The following is an 18,694-nucleotide window of genomic DNA, read 5'->3' on the forward strand; positions in this document are numbered from 1 at the left end:
ATCAGGGCCTAGCAGGCTCATATAAAAGGAGCTGCAGGGTCTGAATGAGTTCAGTCTACTGGCATGGACCAGAGGAGCAAGGGGGACTCTGGGCTGGCTGCAGGAGCTAAAAGGGCTGGATAAACCAATTACTGGCAGGGATTGGGTAAGTGAGGGAATAGAATCTGGGTGTCTGCCAGGATTCAAATAAGATGGACTACAGGGAAGTGGCCCAGGGAAACGAAGAGAAGTAATAGTTAAAGGGATAAGGCATGTGGCTGCTACTTAGAGGGGTCTCTGGGTTGGTGCCTGGAGCAGTGGGCAGGCCCAGGGTGCCCTCCCAACAGCCATTGGGAAAGTGGCTACATTTGAGAAAAGGGAGTTTAGACAGGCCCAGGGAAGGGACTGTGCCTGAAGCTGTTACCCCTCTGGAAGGGAGCTGAACAAAGACTGACCTAGCTGGAGGGTTGGAGTCAGAGGACTAAAGGATTGGTGAAGAATCTCCAATGAGGAAGCCCAGGGGATGCTGCACTACCCCAGAGCAGAAACCTTTGCACGTAAGCTGGCCAGCTAGAGTACTGCAATAGGCCCTGTTGGTCAGATTAAGGATTGAGCCAGGGGAGGGCTACAGCGGCATTGCCAACAGAGGGGTACTGTGATGGGGCTGGTTGAACTGTTAAAGGATTGAGCCCGGGGAGGGCTGCAGGACATTACTGAGGGCATTGAGCTAGACCTGGTTGAATCATATACCCCAGAAGGGTTTTGTTTAGTTTTTGCACATGGACAGAGTGTAACCTGACTAGAGAACTTAGTCTCCAAAGACCCATCTGACAAGCTGAGCAGCCAGCAGGGCACCATGAGCAGAGGAAACTGCAGGCATCCACACACTCAACCAGGGGATGCTCATGAGAGGTGAGTGCCACCCTGTTACAGGACTCCTAAATACCACCTTTCAAAAAGACTGCCTGGAGGTATGCTCAAAAATGCTCTGTCTTATTTTTATCTATATATTATCTTTTCTTATGAAGTGGTGCTCCCTCTTTGACTCTGGCCATACCTCCTCCCTGATGAACGCCATCTGCTTTTGGGGCAGTGTACTACACCTATGGTCCATCCACACTATTATCCCACCCTTAGGAAGACTTTTCACTGCCTGTATCTTTGTTTCCTAGGCTTGGCTGGCAGAAGCCAATGTAATCTGTAGTGAGAGGTCATAAACACAAAGAACCATGCTTGAAGCAGCAACCACAGAACTCCCTAAAAAAAGAAGTTCCTATGTTTACTAAGCTCCCCTCAGCAATGCATCCTGGTCCTCTCTGGTACTGTGGAGGATCAAGAATTCTGTAACCATGCCTCATCCTCCTTTCTTTATAATAAAAGATTAAAATTTAAATTAGAAACTGCTGCATATACATAGCAATTTAAAATAAACTTCACATTCTTTAAAACTATTTACATAACTATGTTGCATTTAAATAGTCCTGAATAGTATTCTAAAGATCAAGTCTTTGGCAGAGTCGATAAGTCTTCCAGACTATGTTCTCAATTCTGTTGAGTTTGTGCATGGCGTTCCCTATGTATGTGAGCTCACTTCCTTACAGAGTGCCTGCAGGTCCCTGATCCTCCCTTCTTTGTGTTGGGAAACATTGAAGATAAATCCGATTCCTCTGGAGAAGTCCTTTTGGAATCTCTGTTAGGTAGGATCTGGGAGTTTCTGCCAAGTTCCAAACAAGTTCCATACTTCATTCCATCATCTCAGTTCAAATGTGCCAAACATTTGAGTTTTGTTGATACCAAAATTTCATTTCAGCATCCCATTTTCAAAAAACAATTTGGGTTAGGCCATTGAGGTTTAAGATGTAGTGGTGCCCCAGATAAAGATGTCATTAGTTGTCTTCCCATCAGAAGTTCTGCTGGAGATAAGCAAAAGCAGCATTAAACAACATGCCAAGAATGTTTTATATGGGTCCACTGATTTTTACAGACAGCTATTTTTTTTTTTTTTTTTTTTTTTTTTTTGAGTATCCACCTCCCTGTTGCTCTGGGAGCAATGTGGACTACGAATACAATGTTCAAAATCAAAATGTCTAGCTCAAAATTTCGGCAGTACAAATTGATATTTCAGATTATCTGTGGAATGAAGACTGTCTTCAAGCAATCTCGGGAATGTCTAATGGAATTAGATGTGGAAGAACCATTCTATTTTGAGAACTCTTTTTCTTTGTTCTTATAGTCTAGAGTAAAAATTCTCACAATAAAATTTAGGAGATGTAGCCTATCCTGAAAGCTCCATTAGAATCTATTACAGTCTAACTTTTTTAATCTCAGTGGATTTTTCCCTGCTTCTAGGCATTATTCTTCTAGGCATTTTGAGATCCATCTTCACAGGTTATGTATGTCTCACCATTTGTTCTTATTGTTACTATTTTAGATGTGATGTTGAGTAGCTCTTGATAGGGCTACTAAATCTTTATAAATTTTTCCCCTTCATTATAGCCCACAAGCATATATGTTGCTCCTAAAATATGTAAGGATTGGGAGTGTAATGACTCTTTTAGATTTGCAAATTCTTCTATGGAAGTCTGTTCACTACCATCTTGACTGATACAGAGAATTGAACCAGGGATATCTAGTGCTAAACTTATAAACAGCTATAGTTTGAATTAGAGACAGGTTTTGTAGCTGGGCCTAGTAACAGACTCACATCCTCTGTGGATTGGGCACAAAAGAGGGCAAGTAACACTCACTGCCCAGTGGGTTACAGAAGCATAATGTATTCCTCCAATTTTCTTAGTGGAAAGAGGCATAAAAAGGGAGAAAATTACACAGCTACCCAGTGAGTGTTTTGCTTCTCATTCTTTTGTCTTCCTTAGAAAAAAGGAGCAAAAGCTTTATGTGCTTAACTAGTTTCAATATGGACAAACTTGGAAAAGATTCAGATGACCTGATTAAACTTCTGATTGATATTGTCACACTTTATCAACTGGTATAAACAAGTGAAAAGCAGTATCTTATTTTTAATTTGGTGAAATGCCATGGGAAGCTGCAAAATTATCACTTAGCACTTGGTGGTATGTAAATCTATGTAGCTTGAAGTGTGTTGATTTATGAGCCATCTTCCTGAAATGTAAACAGACTCAACAAACAGAAGACAGCTGTCCTGTTTACTAACTGCTTTGAACCAATGATCAGTACTCCTATTTCAAAAAGGATGAAAAGAGAATAGCCTGCCCAATAAAACAATTTTATTAGGGGAGAGTTGTCCTACCCTGAGATTTCTGTCAGAAAAAACAGCTCATAGAGCAGGACATTGTTGTCTTATGGAAAAAGAGAAATCAGCAATGTTTCCTATGTGATTTGCTCTCATCAGATTTGCCTGTCACTTATCACACATTAAAGGATGCTGTTTACAGTGCTGCAGTATGTTGGAATGAAATTTTTGCTGTCAGCAAAATGCTTCCTGAAATGTTTCCCTAGTGCTTTCATGGACAGTGATTGTAATGTTTACTCTGACTCAGATCCACAATGAGGGACCAAAGGGTATGACATTGAAGAAATGACTACAGGGCTGAACATATGATAGCTAAAAAATACACAAGAGGCTTTAAAATAGGGAATCGACATTGATGGTCTGACCACCCATTTCATGACAGAAGGAGAAATTGCATATATAGTAACAAACTGTCTCGTAGGTAATGAAGTAGATTAAACTCCTGATAAGAATAGAGGAAAAACACCTAGAATGTGTAAGGTGATAAATAGACTAGAAACTACACTCCACTGGTTGAATATTCAAGAAATAGCCCACGTGAAAAATAGACGGTATAAAGATAATGAACCTGAAATCTTTGCTAACTTTTGCCAAAACCAAATAAAAAAGAAAATCTATAGCAGTAAAAGTAAAGCACTATCAATTGATTTATAAAATGAGTATATGGTATTGTGAGAGAGGTACCTATAAAATATGTAAATGTATGAACTTTTAAAAGAAATCTAATTAAATTCATTGTACTATAGTAAATCCAGACCTTCTATCTCATGTGAGATTTTTGTAGGATGTCAATGCCATCATAGTGAAGGCATTAGGGAATAATTACTTTTGGATGGTCTCCTAAACAAAATAAAGCAATCAGTTTCTCTTTCAACACAACCCCTCTCTCAGCAAAAGATGCATCAATCAATTAAAGCCCCCTCCCACACACCCAAGCAAAATCAAGCCATTCCTTAAGGAAAGAGGTACCCTGCTCACACACACATCAATTTCCCAGGGAATCCTCTCCAAAATAGCCATCCCCCCTTTATCTAGCAAAGCCCCCACAAATAAATGCTTCTCTTTCCCCTCTAACACAGCTTTCATAACAAAGCCACCAATTCCTCCCAAGATTGCCTCCCTCTCCAACTATAAGTTTAATTGTCCTCACTCAACTCATTCTCCCCTTCTCCTGCTCCCACACACATCTCCCTATCACTGAGCAGTGCTTCAATTTCAGAAATTCACAGTAATTAAGGATGCACATCCCCAATATCAGTTTGTACTTGTTGCAGGTCAACTTTTTTTCTTTTCATTTTCTGGGATCCAAACCATTAACTGTCTAAAAAGTCAGTTAATGTTTCTAAACCCAAGATCCTCTCTCAGCCAGTCAGATATTTTTATCAATCAAAGCGGTATAACTTTATATGCTGCACTGTGTATATGAACATGAATCGTATATGAACAGTCCACATTATCTGTATTGAGTAGTACATAGTTTATATCTTGTTTTTCTTGAGTGCCATCCAGATATTGAGAATTTTTCTACTTTCCAATGGATGGATCAGTAAACAACTGAAGAAGAATCTAGAGATAACTATACATGCAGAAGAAAAGGAATACAAACTTCTAGAAAGTAAAGGAATAAGGGATCAGCCACAAAAGCATAGGATTGCGGGTTGAACTCTCTACTCAGCTGTGAACATTAGATGTAATTCTCAATATATATATATAGAGCACACATATAAACCTTAAAGCCATCACTGACTATATATTAGATAGCAGAGTAATAGATTGCAGTATGTTACAGGAAATCTTAGACTGCAGTCACTGGCTTTCCAGAATTCTTCTTTGCCAGTTCATATTAAAGTAACTGATGTGTGTATTTATGTCACAGGCACCAGTTAGGCAGCTGTAAGTTTGTAGCTGGTGTAAACAAAGGTCTCCAGAACAAAGTATGTACACCAGGTGGCCGCTATATTTAACTGTGAAAGGCAACAAGATAAGATACAGTGAAGTAAGATTTCAGGGGTCATAGATAGGGATTCCTTAACATCCTAAGACTTACCAATAGCAGCCATATATACAAATTAATTAAATTATAATATACCTCTTGCAGCACTATTATAAAATTTCAAGCTGCCTGTGATCATGTTTTGTATTGTAACATGCGTTTGTTTGTTTTTTAGGATTATGGCATGTCTTCTTCATCGTGTCTAATTCATCATTTCACTGTCTGTTTAAACATGGTTTTCACTGGTGGCTGGCTTACAGTAGGCAATACTTAAGGCTCTAGTTAGACCAAACATGGATCTGCAAAGTTTTTTCCATAAATCCCATGCAGGGCTTTCATGACTCAACCAGCCAAATCCTAATTTGAACTCCCCACACTGGAATGGGTCAATGATAAGACTTGGCTCTTCCCTCCTCCTTTCCATTCCTAAATGCAGCAAGGTTGTGCAAACCACCCGCTGAAAATCAAGCTCCTTAAATATGTCTCATGTCAGGCAATCTAAATCACTAGTCACTTTTGGTCATAGTCTTCCTTAAATGAAAGCCACATTCAGTATCGTATGTGGTCTGATGACAAGCTCGGAATTACTGTTGGTGCACTAAATGGGAATATCTTGATATACTTTTCTTGTTCCCTTTCCTGAGCATAGGAACTTCCATTCTGCCTCAAGAAAGAGAAGGGTTTTTTTTGTCTCTTGCAGAACAACATGTAGAACTTTCTGTATGTGACTATATCTCACCCAAAAGAACACAGTGCATAATACCCTACGTTTACATTCAATGTTATAGCCCTTTGTCTGGTAGTCCATGTCTTCAGGCAACTGCACAATTTGTTTTATGGACTCTGTCATCTCCAGTTTAATCTGATGGCACTATTGTCTGTCATAGATTGCTTGCAAACAGACTGCCTGAGGAATGTACACTCATGTCACATAACTTATATTACTTAAACCTATCTTACTCTACTATAACAAACTAGCTTCGGGGCAGACATAAGTGACCAACAAATCTATCTTTCCTTTATTCATTGACAGATAGTCTTTATTTGTGGATGGAGGAGATAAAATGCCTATTTGCTACTTATATCTTAACCAAATATATTACCATGTAGTATGAAAGCAAACTGTGCCCTGGTCTACACTTACCTGGAAATTCGGCAGTAGTCAATGGGAGTTACACAAGTTACTCTGTATAGCTTGCATAACTCCCGGCTACTGCTGTGCTTCCCTTCTGCACGCTGTCTTCACAGAACATTTAGATAAGGGGGTGGAGTTGGTAAAGGCTGTACAATTTGGTCAAGACCCATGTGGTGTTCTTAAAGAAATGACCAAACCGGAGGATGCCTGTTTAGAGCATTATATGAATTGTTTGGTCTGCACAAAAAGTTACAGAGTCTTACTTAGGAGGCAGGCTTTTTGTAATAAATCCAAAAGGATTAAGTTAGAGAATGGTGACGGGCTCTATACACAATAGCAGGCTTGCTAGCTGTAAATAAAAGTATTGAAAAGGGGTTTGTGACTATCTGTGTTTCTGTAAGATGACCTTTGTGGGCCTTATATGTACATAATAAATGTTTCAAAGTGGCAGCATGTTTTTTAAAAAATTAATAAAAAAAGGTTTTTGTGAGAACCAGCTATTGTGTCTTTGTCTATTGACAGCGAAAAACTGTAATGTTTGTAGTAGAAGCCTGTGGGGAGGGAAAAAAAATCAAAGAAACCAGGAATGTTTGAGGCACGGGTCTGATTTACCTCCCACCCATATGATAGTGAACATTTTAAAATAAAAGCCTCAGGAATTGGTGGGTCATGACAGATTTAAAAATAGTATATTAACAACAACCAAAATAAAAAATCACATACCTTTTATATTTTGAAAAACATTTGTTGTAATAACATTTTAAAAGCTATGACTGTGGTACAACCATTTTAATTTAAAAAAAAAAACCCACCCAAGCCATTCATTGCTATTTGCTGGGTCCTGCAGTTAGACAGTAACATTAAGGGGGGGAGGTCTTTTATGTATGGCCATTATTGTTTAATACTTTAAGAAGACCCCTACAAGAAAATTAAAAATTACCCCAGCCGTGCATGTTACAAAAAAAAAAAAGGAATATAGTGACTAAATCACCTTGCTAACTGGACTTTGAAAGACTCAGAATGATTAAAAAAACCCAGCCTAAAATAATTTTCCTAACAGACACTATGTAAACGGCTGGACAAGTAGCCATGCCTAGATAACAGGAAGCTTTGTTTTTGTGAATCTTCCTTAGAGTTTGTTATTTCTCCAGATAACCTCTGAAGCGGATAGGTTATGGCATTCCTGTGCAAGTTCCCCCTATTGAAACTGCTGGACAAGTAACCATGCCTAAATAACAGGAAGCGTTATTGTAAATCGTCCTTCAAGTTTGTTATCTTTTCCCACCACTGGAAGGTCTTGTTTTTAAAAACAATGTCAGTGGAAAATTTATAGGTGAATGGTAATCCTTTAAAAAATAAACAGTGGGAGGGTATAATTGTATGTATTTGTAGTTATCAATATTCATTTTATAGGTGTTTTGTAACCAAATAAGGGTCTCTGGGGTGCTAATGGTAATGTGTACATTTACATACTGTTATGGATAAGTCGTGTAAAGTAACTCCACCCGCTTTTCCTTGCAAACCCCCCCCCCCAGGCGTGGAGGTGGAAAGAGCAGGCAATAAAGGTAGCATGTTTGATTATTCTAACATATATTATATAATGTTGCTTTTTTTTTGTTGTTCATGCTATTCTTACTAAGAATGATAGGTGTTTTTATTGCAGTGTGATCTATTGATTATGGAATCCACCCCTTCAAGCACCCTTTCATCAGAGGGAGGTAAAGCCCTCTATTTTAACTATATAATTGGTGGGGAGGGTTTAATAGTTTGCAGGGTATCATACTAACTCAAATTATGCCTGTCTTTCATTTAAAAGATGCAGATACAAATGTTCCAGCTTGCTTGTATCCTGTGGTAGAAGGTAAATTGTGCTTTATTTTTAAAAAGCTGGTTGATTTTATGTTTCTTGAGGAGTAGGTCTTGACTGGAGGATTTTTACTCTAAGCACGTGGTATTGTGGTGGTGTTTTTTTTTTTTTTAAAAAGTTGGTTTATTAAGTTTGAGATGTTTAAAAAAAAGCTGGTTTATTTATGTTTCTTGACTGGAGGATGTTTAGTCTGATCACATGGCATTGTGTTTTAAAAAGTTGGTTTATTTTGTGAGCTAAGTTAAGCAGTGTGTTTTTTGAAAAGAATTTGGGAGGGTTTTTAGTGTGAACACATAGAATTGGAAGGGACCTCAGGAGATTATGTAGCCCACCCCCCCGTGCTCAGAGCAGGACAAACTGGAGATTGAATCCAGGATCTCATGCATGCAAAGCATGTGTTTTACCACTGAGCTACCTTAAGGGGTAATGTGTTTTAAAAAGTTGGTTTTATTTTGTTCTTGAAAAAAAAAAAGTATTTTGGGGGTTAAAGCTGCTTGCAGGAATTAGTCTTACCACAGGGTGGGGGTAGAGATACTTGTGGATTTTTTTTTTTTTTTAAGGTATTTTAAAAAGTATTTTGAGTTGTTGTGGGTTTAGAGATAAAGATGTGCAAAAAGTATTTTGGAGGATTTTTACTCTGAGCATATGTTTAAAAAGATAGTTATGGTTGGAGGGGATTTATTGCATATTTTGGTTTTGGGGAACCTAGGGTAAAAGCCATGTTAACTGTAATAGTATGAAAGGTTAAACTATTTTATAATAATTTTTTTCTTTTTTTCTTTATAGTACGGTCAAAACCTGAAAAAAATTTAGGCCTTAAAAGAAAAAGAAAAAGAAAAAGATATATATATATATATATATTGTGACAGGGTTAGACCTGATGGCTACAGGAGGGTAGTAGAGGGGGTCTATATTAGCCCCAAAATGAGCAAATCCCTGTTCCCTGGGTGATCCAGCTGGGGCTACTCTGAGGCAGTTGGGCCAATTAGGCCAGCTGAGGCCAATCAAGGAGCTTGCTCCCAGTAGTTAAAAGCCTCCCTGTCAGGCAGACAGGGGCAGCTGGAAGGGAGTTAGGAGAGGGAGTAGAGCGGAGCGGAGAGGAGCGGCGCGGCTACAGGATTTGGAGCAACCACTGCCACATAGTAAGGCCCCAAAGGTACTAGAGACGATCGGGGGGTACCTGTCTGGCTGCGGCCGGGGACCCAAGGCACAGGCCTGAGGGAGAACCCCTCCCCACCCAGTTCTGGGAAGCAGACGGCAAGCAGTGGGGCCAAGGAGAGGCGACCCAGGGAAGGAGTAAGTCACGGACGTTTGAAGGCTACTCCACACAGGGTCCCTGGGTCGGGGCCTGGGGCAGAGGGCGGGACCGGGCCCCCCCTGCTCCCCCTCCCCACGGTGCGCCATGGTCGTGGCCGAAGAGGGCACCGTACCCAAGAGAGGGCTAGACTAGCCACCCCCGCTACAATATATATATATATTTACATTTTATGTAATTTACATTTTATGTAGCTGGTATGGTACAGTTACATTTTCTAATAAAATGTTATATTTGATGCTAAATTGGAACATTTTGTTTTCCTAATTAGGCAAGGCCTGCTTTCCTGACGCTGTTGTAGCTGAAGTTCCAAAGAACCAGAAATTTTCTCCAAAGTCGGCTCAAAACAGCAAAGGTGCACAAATGAAGCAACAGGAAAGTCCCGAGCTCAGATATGTCAAGCCAAAGGACTCTGGTAAAAAACACCACCACACCTCCAGTTTCTCAGCGGACGACACCACACCAAGCCCTGAGACAGCTGTGAGCGAAAACACACGCATTCACAAACCCGGAGCACTTGCTCTAGGGGTTGTGAATCAAAAACCAAGGGCTGAAAGCTCCTACGAGGCTGGGGTGTTGGAGAAATATTGCAAACCAGGCCCCCGCCTCGATATGTCTGATGCAGTTCTTAATTATTCTAAAGAACTATGGGGAAAATATGATGCTTCATTCAGAGCGCACTCGGACGCCCGTGCCGCTTCATTCAGAGCATACTCGGACGCCCGTGACGCTTCATACAGAGCGCAATTGACTTCAATGAGAGAGGAAATGGGCGAATATCACACTTCGTTCAGAGAGCTGATGGGCGCTGTATTTTCCAGAAACCCTGTAAATAATGCAAAAGCTCTTAACAAATACACTGAAAAATATTTCAGTTTTCCAGAGGGTGGTTCTGAAGCCGCACAGGTAGTCACGATAAGTGGTACCCGACTGTTAAAGTGTAACCAAAAAGGGGGACACCATTTGAGGGATAGACGGACGGCTGCCAAAAAGTTACGGTCCAGGGTTATTGCAAAAATTTTTAAAAAGGCTATAAAGGTGATGAGAAGAAAAAAAAAAAAAAAGAAATGCCCCTAGCGAAGATTTTCAAACTGGAGCGTCTGAGAACGGGGAGGTGGAAACCGGCTCTCTAGGTGGGTCCCCACCTGCTCCCTTGCAGCCTGACGTAGAAGATGACCCCGTAGAGGAACCACCAAATGACCCAAACCCCGATGTGTAGCACACCGCCCGCTTCCGGTCAGGTGCCCCTCTGGGGCCAATCCCGCTCTCGGAGGATAACCTCTCCCATTGGTCCATCTTGACCAGGACGTCATAACCCGAGGAGGGACCGGATGTCAGGTGACCAGGTGGGGTGGGGCCTTGGGGTGATGGGGCGGGGCCTAAAGGTCAGGGGGCATGGCCTAAAGGTCAAGGGGCATGGTCTTGGCGGGGCGGGGCCGGAAGTCGGGAGCCAGATTGAGGCGGAAATTCCGGTAACAGAGGTGGGTAAGGCGGGCCTTCCGGTCACGTGGACCCTTGACTGACAGTGTACCCCTAATATTACTTACATGTCACAGAGAAAAGAGAAATCTTCAGATTTCATCTTTTATGACCCGTATTGTCTAAATATTTACTGATTCTCATTGTGATTTATGCCACTGTTTTGCATGTCCCAGTATTTGCTCATTCACTATGCTCTTTTTCATTCATCATTAAAGTTTCTTCTAATACTAAAATATTTGCAGTAGGGTTTTGGTTTTTTTTCTGGAATAAAAACAAATAGTGATCAGAAGTTGAAGTGTGATATGCTTTGAGCTCTTTGGCAGAATTCAGCAATTAGTGGCCAGTACCATAGGGAAGCTTAGATAATAGAAGCTCCTTAGCGGTTCAGATTGTTGAGTCAATGCTGTTCATGATATAGCATGATGTTGCCAATATGTACGGAGTGCCCAAGTTAAATTATGGTACACTACTCAGTGATACTAGTTTAGTTTTATGTGAAAGAAAAGGAACTATGTAGTAAAATGTATTTATGTTTTTACCATCTTTTTCTGCACCAATGGCACAATCCAAATCTCACTGAAATTAATGCTGGGTTTTTTTTCTGTGAATTTGAATGGGAATTAGATTGGAACCTTGAGGATTATCCAATTTTGTGTTTTGCCACATTCCAAGATCTGTGGATGGATTTTCAAAGAAATGTTCATGGGCATTGGTGACAACTTGTAGGACAATGGAGTCTGCCTTGGAGTCCTTGTTCAAAAAGCCAAGCTCTCCAGAAGCCCATCAAGTGACTTCACCTGAAACCTACCTATGGCTCATAGAACTGGGCACATTTCTGCAAAACATTTTGGGATCTACAGAACCCTGTTTCATCAGAAAATTCCTGACTAGATCTAGTCTAATCCCATTTGTGAATCTGTGTATGGTTACAGATCACTTACAGTATATGCAGTACCTATGATGATTTGTACTTCTACAGCACTTTACATCTGAGGAGCTCAAAGTGCTTTTCTGCCACACATCACCACTATCAGGTTATTTTTGTTCCCCATATTAGATACAGGCAATACTGTCACAAAGCATTTCTCTATGGTAGTGTGTTTTAACTCAAGTTGACTGGCAATCAATTAAGTTAAGAAACTCTAAAGTAAACAGACCCAGAAAGGTTGAATGACTTGCTCAATGTCATACAGCAAGGCTGCTGCAGAGGTGTGAATGGAACCCATGACTCTTAACTCCCACTCCACTTCTCTAAGCACTAGAAATGCAGTTTCCCTTAATGATCATATCATACTAATTTAAATTAATAGTCTCAGGATTTGTGTGTACAGCTGACAACCATTTGCATACTGAGAACTACAGTGGTGTCACAAAACCAAACCTTGAATTCCTCCATCACAAGGGACGTACTGGGAAACTAAATGTAATTATCTTGATTGACAAGCACAGCTTCCCAGAACTATAAGATGGACATTTACCTAATGTTTATGGCTTTTCCTGTAAGAAGCAGCAAAACTCTTAAATTGTCTTTTAACGTAGGCAAAATTGAAAGATGCCATACTTAACTCTCAGTGACTTGAGAGAGATTATGGAGCTGTAAACCTTGTCTTGCACACAAATTCCCTGCTTTATTTTATCACAAGACAAAATAAACTTCTGGTAAAGTAAAAGTTTTCTTGAGAGAGGCTTAGATATGATAGGATGTGGAATAGGGCTAATTAAATATAAGGAAGTATATGCTACCAGTGCTTTGGAGTTGACATGATGGAACTTCTTGCAAATAAATGGCTTCAATAATTTATTGAAGAATGTCATTGTAAACTCATCATTGTCTGGGACCGTTGCCTGTAGGCAATGGTCTTAAACTAATGTTCTCTAGGCATACATTATCTAAACAGATAGCAAAGAAGCTGTAAATGTGCACTAAGTATAACTGATAGATTTCTGCATAAAAATATCCAACAGTTTCTTATTTGTATTTTTGCACACATGGTTAAAGGTTAAATGCTGTCACCAGTCTAGAATTGCGTTTGGTTATCTTTCAAAAATAAACCATCCCATTTAAGATTATGTTTGACATGTTTAAATTGAGAGTTACATTTTAGATGTTGTTTGGATGCTAAGAGTTAACTTTTAAAAACCTTCCTCTTTAAAAATGGTAAATGCAATAAATTAAAAATATCAATTAATTTAATTTTTTTTCTTCGAAATTTGGCACTTTTTTTGACAATTATAGATGAATGTCCAGGTAATGTATTGAGCCAAATTATGCTTATTATTACAGAAACTGATGGGGAACTGGAGATGGTACTGTGAATAGCAAGCACTGTTATGCTAATCCTTTCTTTGGTTCTTTCACACCTAAATCTATCACATACAAATAATTTTAATTAGAGCAAAAACCACAAATTAAACATTAGACTACTGTCCATGGAAGGGGAAAAAATCATTGCAATTTTACTCTGGGCCATTTCCAACATCCAGCCTTTCCTGAAATGTTCACAAAACGGCTGTGTTTGCATCTAGTTATAATGATTATAAAAATTAGCTTTTTTGGATATGAATACTTATGTTAGAACAAGATTTTCCATTTTAATATTACAAAACTAAACCTTTCAGAAATATCAAGAATGTTGACTGAAAATAGCATCACTCACAAATTTAAAAAATCTCTTATCAATAAATTTCAGATTTTAATTACGTTTTGACCAATTCTGTAAGAAAAGGTTTTACAATATAGAATTAAATATAAAATAAACAAAAACATACACATGCTCAATTATTCTATTAAAAGGGAGGAAAGAATGGATTTCCCTGTAATATCATAACCTATTCTAGTCTTGATAAATTGTATAGTCAGTTATTAAGTTTGCTGAAGATATCAAATAACCAATGTCAGTCAGATTTATTAATATGGTACAAGAAAAAAAATTCCATGTGATACCAGTCTTCGAGGAGCTGTGCTGTGTGGAAATATTACATTCACCTTATGCAGAAGTGATAGTTACAGGTGCTATTATTATATGATTTTACAAGTAATATATCTCTTTACACGTCACTAAAATCCAACCCATCAGTTTGTCCCATTTCCCTAACTTATAGTTCTGTTCCTTTCTTATTTTTGTTTTGGATACTAAAATTCCAGGTACTGGTCCATGAAGGTACCTCCCCAGTTTGTACCAAGACATAGAACAAATGTATCTTGATTTTTAAAAGTTTCCTATCTGCTTATGCCAAATGCTTACTTCAGCAAAAGAAAGGTGTTATCAGATACTTAGCATGAGTGAACAGGATTATGGGATAGACCAGTTTAGGCTGTATATCTGTTACACTCTTTGTACTTAATGTTATTAATGCTTAATGCATGTGTGGATAATACATATTATTAAAATGATATATATTTATATTAGTCAACACGAATATAGAAGGAAAAATATATTGGTGAAGGTTCAGAGAAGAGTCAAAAGAAAGTTAAGGGTGTCTTCAGCATAGTCTGCAAGTACCTACTGGGAGAACAAAAATTTGGTAAAAGGGCTCTTCAGTGTAGCAGATAAAGATCTAGCAAGATCCAATGGTTAGAAGTTGAAACTAGACAATGTCAAATTAAAAATAAGGCAAAAAAAAAAATTAACAGTGAAGGTAATTAATGGTTGGAACAATTTATCAAGGGTTGTGGTGAATCCTTTATCCCTGATGTTTTTCTAAAAGCCATGCTTCAGTTCAGCTGCAAGTATTGGACATGAAGCTGGAATTAATTCAGATAAATCCTATGACCTGTGTTTTGCAGGAGTTCAGATGAAATCATGGCAGTTTGGTTTATAATGATAATGATTTTGACATAATATAGTTCTGTAAGATATTTTACTTGGTATCGCATGACATTTTGATTAAAAAAATAGAAAGATATGAAATTAACATGGCACACGTTAAATGGATTAAATGCTGTCTAACTAATAGGTCTCAAAATATAATTATAAATGGGGAATCACCACTGAATGGGTGTTTTTCTATTGGGCTACTACAGGGAATAGTTCTTCGCCCTATGCTATCTAATATTTTCATTAGTGACTTGGAAGAAAATATGAAATCCACGTGGATAAAGATGACACCAAAATTGGGAGAGTGATCAATAATGAAGAGGACAAGTCACTGATACAGAGTGATCTCAATCATTTGGTAAGCTGGTCACAAGCAGACAATATTCATTTTAATATGGCTAAATGTATATAAATAGGAACAAAGAATGTAGGGCATACTTATAGGATGGGGAGACTCTATCCTGTAAAGAGTTGATTTTGAAAGGTAGCTTTTCTGTTTTTAATTGGAAGAGAAAATTGTCACAAATGTTGCCAGTAATTTTATTTTTTTGGTCCAGCTATGTAACATCACACACTAATATAATGAAATGTACCTGTAACAATTTGTTGATTTTCCTTTTATGATTATGAATGGCATCACTGTATCTGTTATTTAAAACTGAACTGGCTTTATCCACAAAAGAGGCTACGGGTTGAGATTTAGATTTGTTTTGCACAGAGGAAAAACTCCTTACTGGCTCCAAAATTATTTCATTGAGAATTATGGTTTGTGACCTATCACTGAAGGTCATTATCACAATACAGATATTTCACCCAACACCTTGTTAAGGAGAGAATCTGACAGAAAAAAACTTGTTCTTTTTCTAGCTCTAGACTGGAGTAAGCTGCTTCTTGTTCTTGTCATTAAGCAGCATAATAGCCTTTGTGAACACACCTTATATACTAAGGCTATGTGACATGGGAGATTGAAATTGCTGAAGGCAATTCATTTATATGTGTCATATGACATATATTTTGCTTGTATTAGAGGCTTTTATGGTGCTTTTATTAAGATTACCATACAAATAATATTATTTAATTAGCATTATATATTGTTCTTTTAGGTGTTAATTTGTGGAGTATACTATAAATGCAGAGCTGTATGAATATTCCCTAGGATTTATGAAAATGAGGTGTTGCACTGTATCCCAGTAGAAAATAATTTCAATACTCATAATTTTCATGAGGCAAGAGAAGAGGAAAATGACTTAAAATATAACTCCTGCTAGTTTTGTACATTATGAAGCTTCTTCCATTCATAGTTAAGCCTCATCCCTAAATCACACTAATTATAGACGTGTGTGTGTGTGATATTACCCAGGGTACAATCTGGACAGATGGACAGCTGTGTTCCCTCAGTTCTCCAACATGGGGTGCCTTTCTCACTGCTTCACTGTGAGAGCAACCTCTCATGGCCTACTCACACAGCTTTCGGCATGTAAATCACTCCCAGCTATATTGTATGAGGGTTATAGCCACCCACTCATAAATTACATTGCAGGGTTACACCAGCAAACTCCCAGACCCAGACTTTCTCCCAGAAATGTGCATCTTGTATTGCCCAGCACCCTCATGAACAATACAAGCTCACATAAAGTTCTTAAATTCATTAATAGAAAATAATGTGCATAAATCTTATTTCAAATGGAGTTTCCCAAATACTTCAATACAAACATACACTGGTTTCATTAAAAAAATAAAAAAAGTTTATTAACTATGGAAAGATTTTAAGTGATTACAAGTAATGAGGCATAAGTCAGAATTGGTTATAAAGAAATAAAAGGTAAAACACAATTAATATCGAACTTAAGCTAAATTAATTCAAAGCAAAGGTTTCTCCCACCACATGCTTACTGGCTGGATTCCTTTCAGCCAGGACCCCTCCCCCAGTACCTCCTTGTTCTTCAGGTGTTGTTGATGCCATAAGCAGAGAGAAAGGGAGAAGTGTTTTGGGGTGTCTGTTCTCCTTTTCTTATAGTATTCTTTTTCCTTTGAAAATCATCTCCAACTGGGATTCAGGAAACAAGAAGACTATGGGGATAGGAATATCCAGCTGTTGCTTTGCGTTCTCACTCACATCCTTTTTCCTTCCAGAAAATGCCTCCTTAAACAGTCATTTGATTTTGTTGAAACCTAGCTGAGGTATCAGTTTGTCTTTTGTCCCTGAGGAACTGGTTTGTGCATGCTTTTGCAGGCTTGCAATATGTCTCAGTAAAACCTTATATCTTTACATACAGTATTGCCACTCGTATTTTACTAGGATGACAATGATCAGCAAATTGAGCTCTCAAATGTTACCAAAAAGGCATACTTTGTACAAAATCCATCATAGTCTTGTAGAAAGGGTGAACATAGGGATACAGACTGTCACAATGTGACCTCAGGAAAGTCAGCGTTTGGGATACAACTGATTATGATTTCATCTGTCAATGACTACATAGGTATGGCCTCTTTACACCTATCCGTTTAGATGGAACTGTATAGGTTCACAAATTGTTTTGGAGCATTACTATAAGACATTGGCAGCTGACAACTCATTTAGGTGGGAAGAATGGAGAACATTGCAAATGCTTCACTGTTTGCAGGAAACTTATTTTATCTTTTCCCAGTACTGCACTGCTGATATCTGATGTAATCAAAACCTATTTACATAAGAGTCAGAACAAAACAGGTTTGGTTTGGTTTCCTCCTTTTTATCATACTGCTCCTCCCAAGCCTTCACTGTGGATTTTAACTCCAATACTCTGCTGTTTTTATCTGTGCAGAGTTCTTATTAATGACAACGGGAGTTTTACCCAGACAAGGAGGTCAGAATCTAAGATGTGTGATCCATGATTCTTGTTTGAGAAGAGATATTTTTTGCCTCTCATGTTTCCGTAGACCTCAGAAATCTGCATATGTAAATGTTATGTTTTATCCACTTCACTTGACAGAAAAGTTCATAAAACTGCAAGAAATAATTGGTATTTATGGAACATAAAATACTACCTCTTTATAGCTTAATAAAGACTATTCTACCTCCTCTTACTGTGCTCATGGTAATCCTGTTCTCAGATTAATCTCTCTAGCTCCTAGCTCTTAAGATATTTTAGGAACGTGACATACAAAAATCCAATTGTCAAGTAGACACCCCATACTTTAAGCATCTGATAAGCTACCATGTGTCCATAGATATTCCTTAGAGAAAACAACAAATCAGGACCACAGCAACATCTTGCAGCCAAAACTAGCAGTGGTTTTCAAGGTATGCTTCTTCCTGTAATTCTATACTGCTCTGCCTTTCCCAGATGATGACAGATGCTACTAAAGATACCTAGGCATTCATTTTGTATTCCCAGACACTGCCAGCTGGAGTCTGAACAGCCTGATCACACTGTCTTCAGTCTTTTCAATTCTGTATGCATAAAAGATGAGCTATTTCATGAGAACTGTCTCATGGTCCCATCTATTTCCTTTGACATCCCAGCACAGGAGTCAGAAGAGGAGTGAGGTACATATTTCCAACTGCAATGTTTAAGCATTACTTAAAGCTTGGGGCTGTTTGAACTTTTTTTGGAGGGGGAGAGGGATGGTGACAGCAAGACAGAAGAAGAAACTGGCACGTCCCTGGATAAAACAATCATAAAGCAGTAGGAGCAACTTCTCTCAGCATTTTTTCTCCCTGGGATTGTAAGAGCACTTTAAATACTTATTTTACTTTTAGTGTGTATGATTTTTACAGTGGAGATCTCTGCTAAATAACAGGAAGTCTGTCCTAAGAGCTTATAATATAAAACATATAGCAAGCAGGACATA

General features: G+C 38.5%; 1 protein-coding gene across 1 annotated transcript; it reads left to right on the forward strand.

Annotated features, from left to right (window-relative positions):
- Positions 1–793: 793 nt before the first annotated feature.
- LOC137145407 (uncharacterized) lies at positions 794–10,901 on the forward strand. The gene is made up of 4 exons (XM_067536127.1): positions 794–891; positions 8,042–8,096; positions 8,195–8,239; positions 9,832–10,901. The coding sequence occupies exons 2-4, from the start codon at positions 8,057–8,059 to the stop codon at positions 10,635–10,637; spliced, it is 891 nt and encodes a 296-aa protein (XP_067392228.1). The 5' UTR covers positions 794–891; positions 8,042–8,056; the 3' UTR covers positions 10,638–10,901.
- Positions 10,902–18,694: the final 7,793 nt, after the last annotated feature.

This window comes from Emydura macquarii, unplaced genomic scaffold, assembly GCF_026122565.2.
Source record: "Emydura macquarii macquarii isolate MOO-44397 ecotype Brisbane River unplaced genomic scaffold, CSIRO-AGI_Emac_v2 contig_383, whole genome shotgun sequence".
NCBI lineage: Eukaryota > Metazoa > Chordata > Testudines > Chelidae > Emydura > Emydura macquarii.

Excerpts from the sequence above, each read along its gene's own strand:
- LOC137145407 (XM_067536127.1), top strand. The coding sequence starts at position 8,057 with ATGGAATCCACCCCTTCAAGCACCCTTTCATCAGAGGGAG. Across the intron at positions 8,097-8,194 it reads CACCCTTTCATCAGAGGGAG|ATGCAGATACAAATGTTCCA; the intron begins GTAAAGCCCTCT and ends TTCATTTAAAAG. Across the intron at positions 8,240-9,831 it reads CTTGTATCCTGTGGTAGAAG|GCAAGGCCTGCTTTCCTGAC; the intron begins GTAAATTGTGCT and ends TTTCCTAATTAG.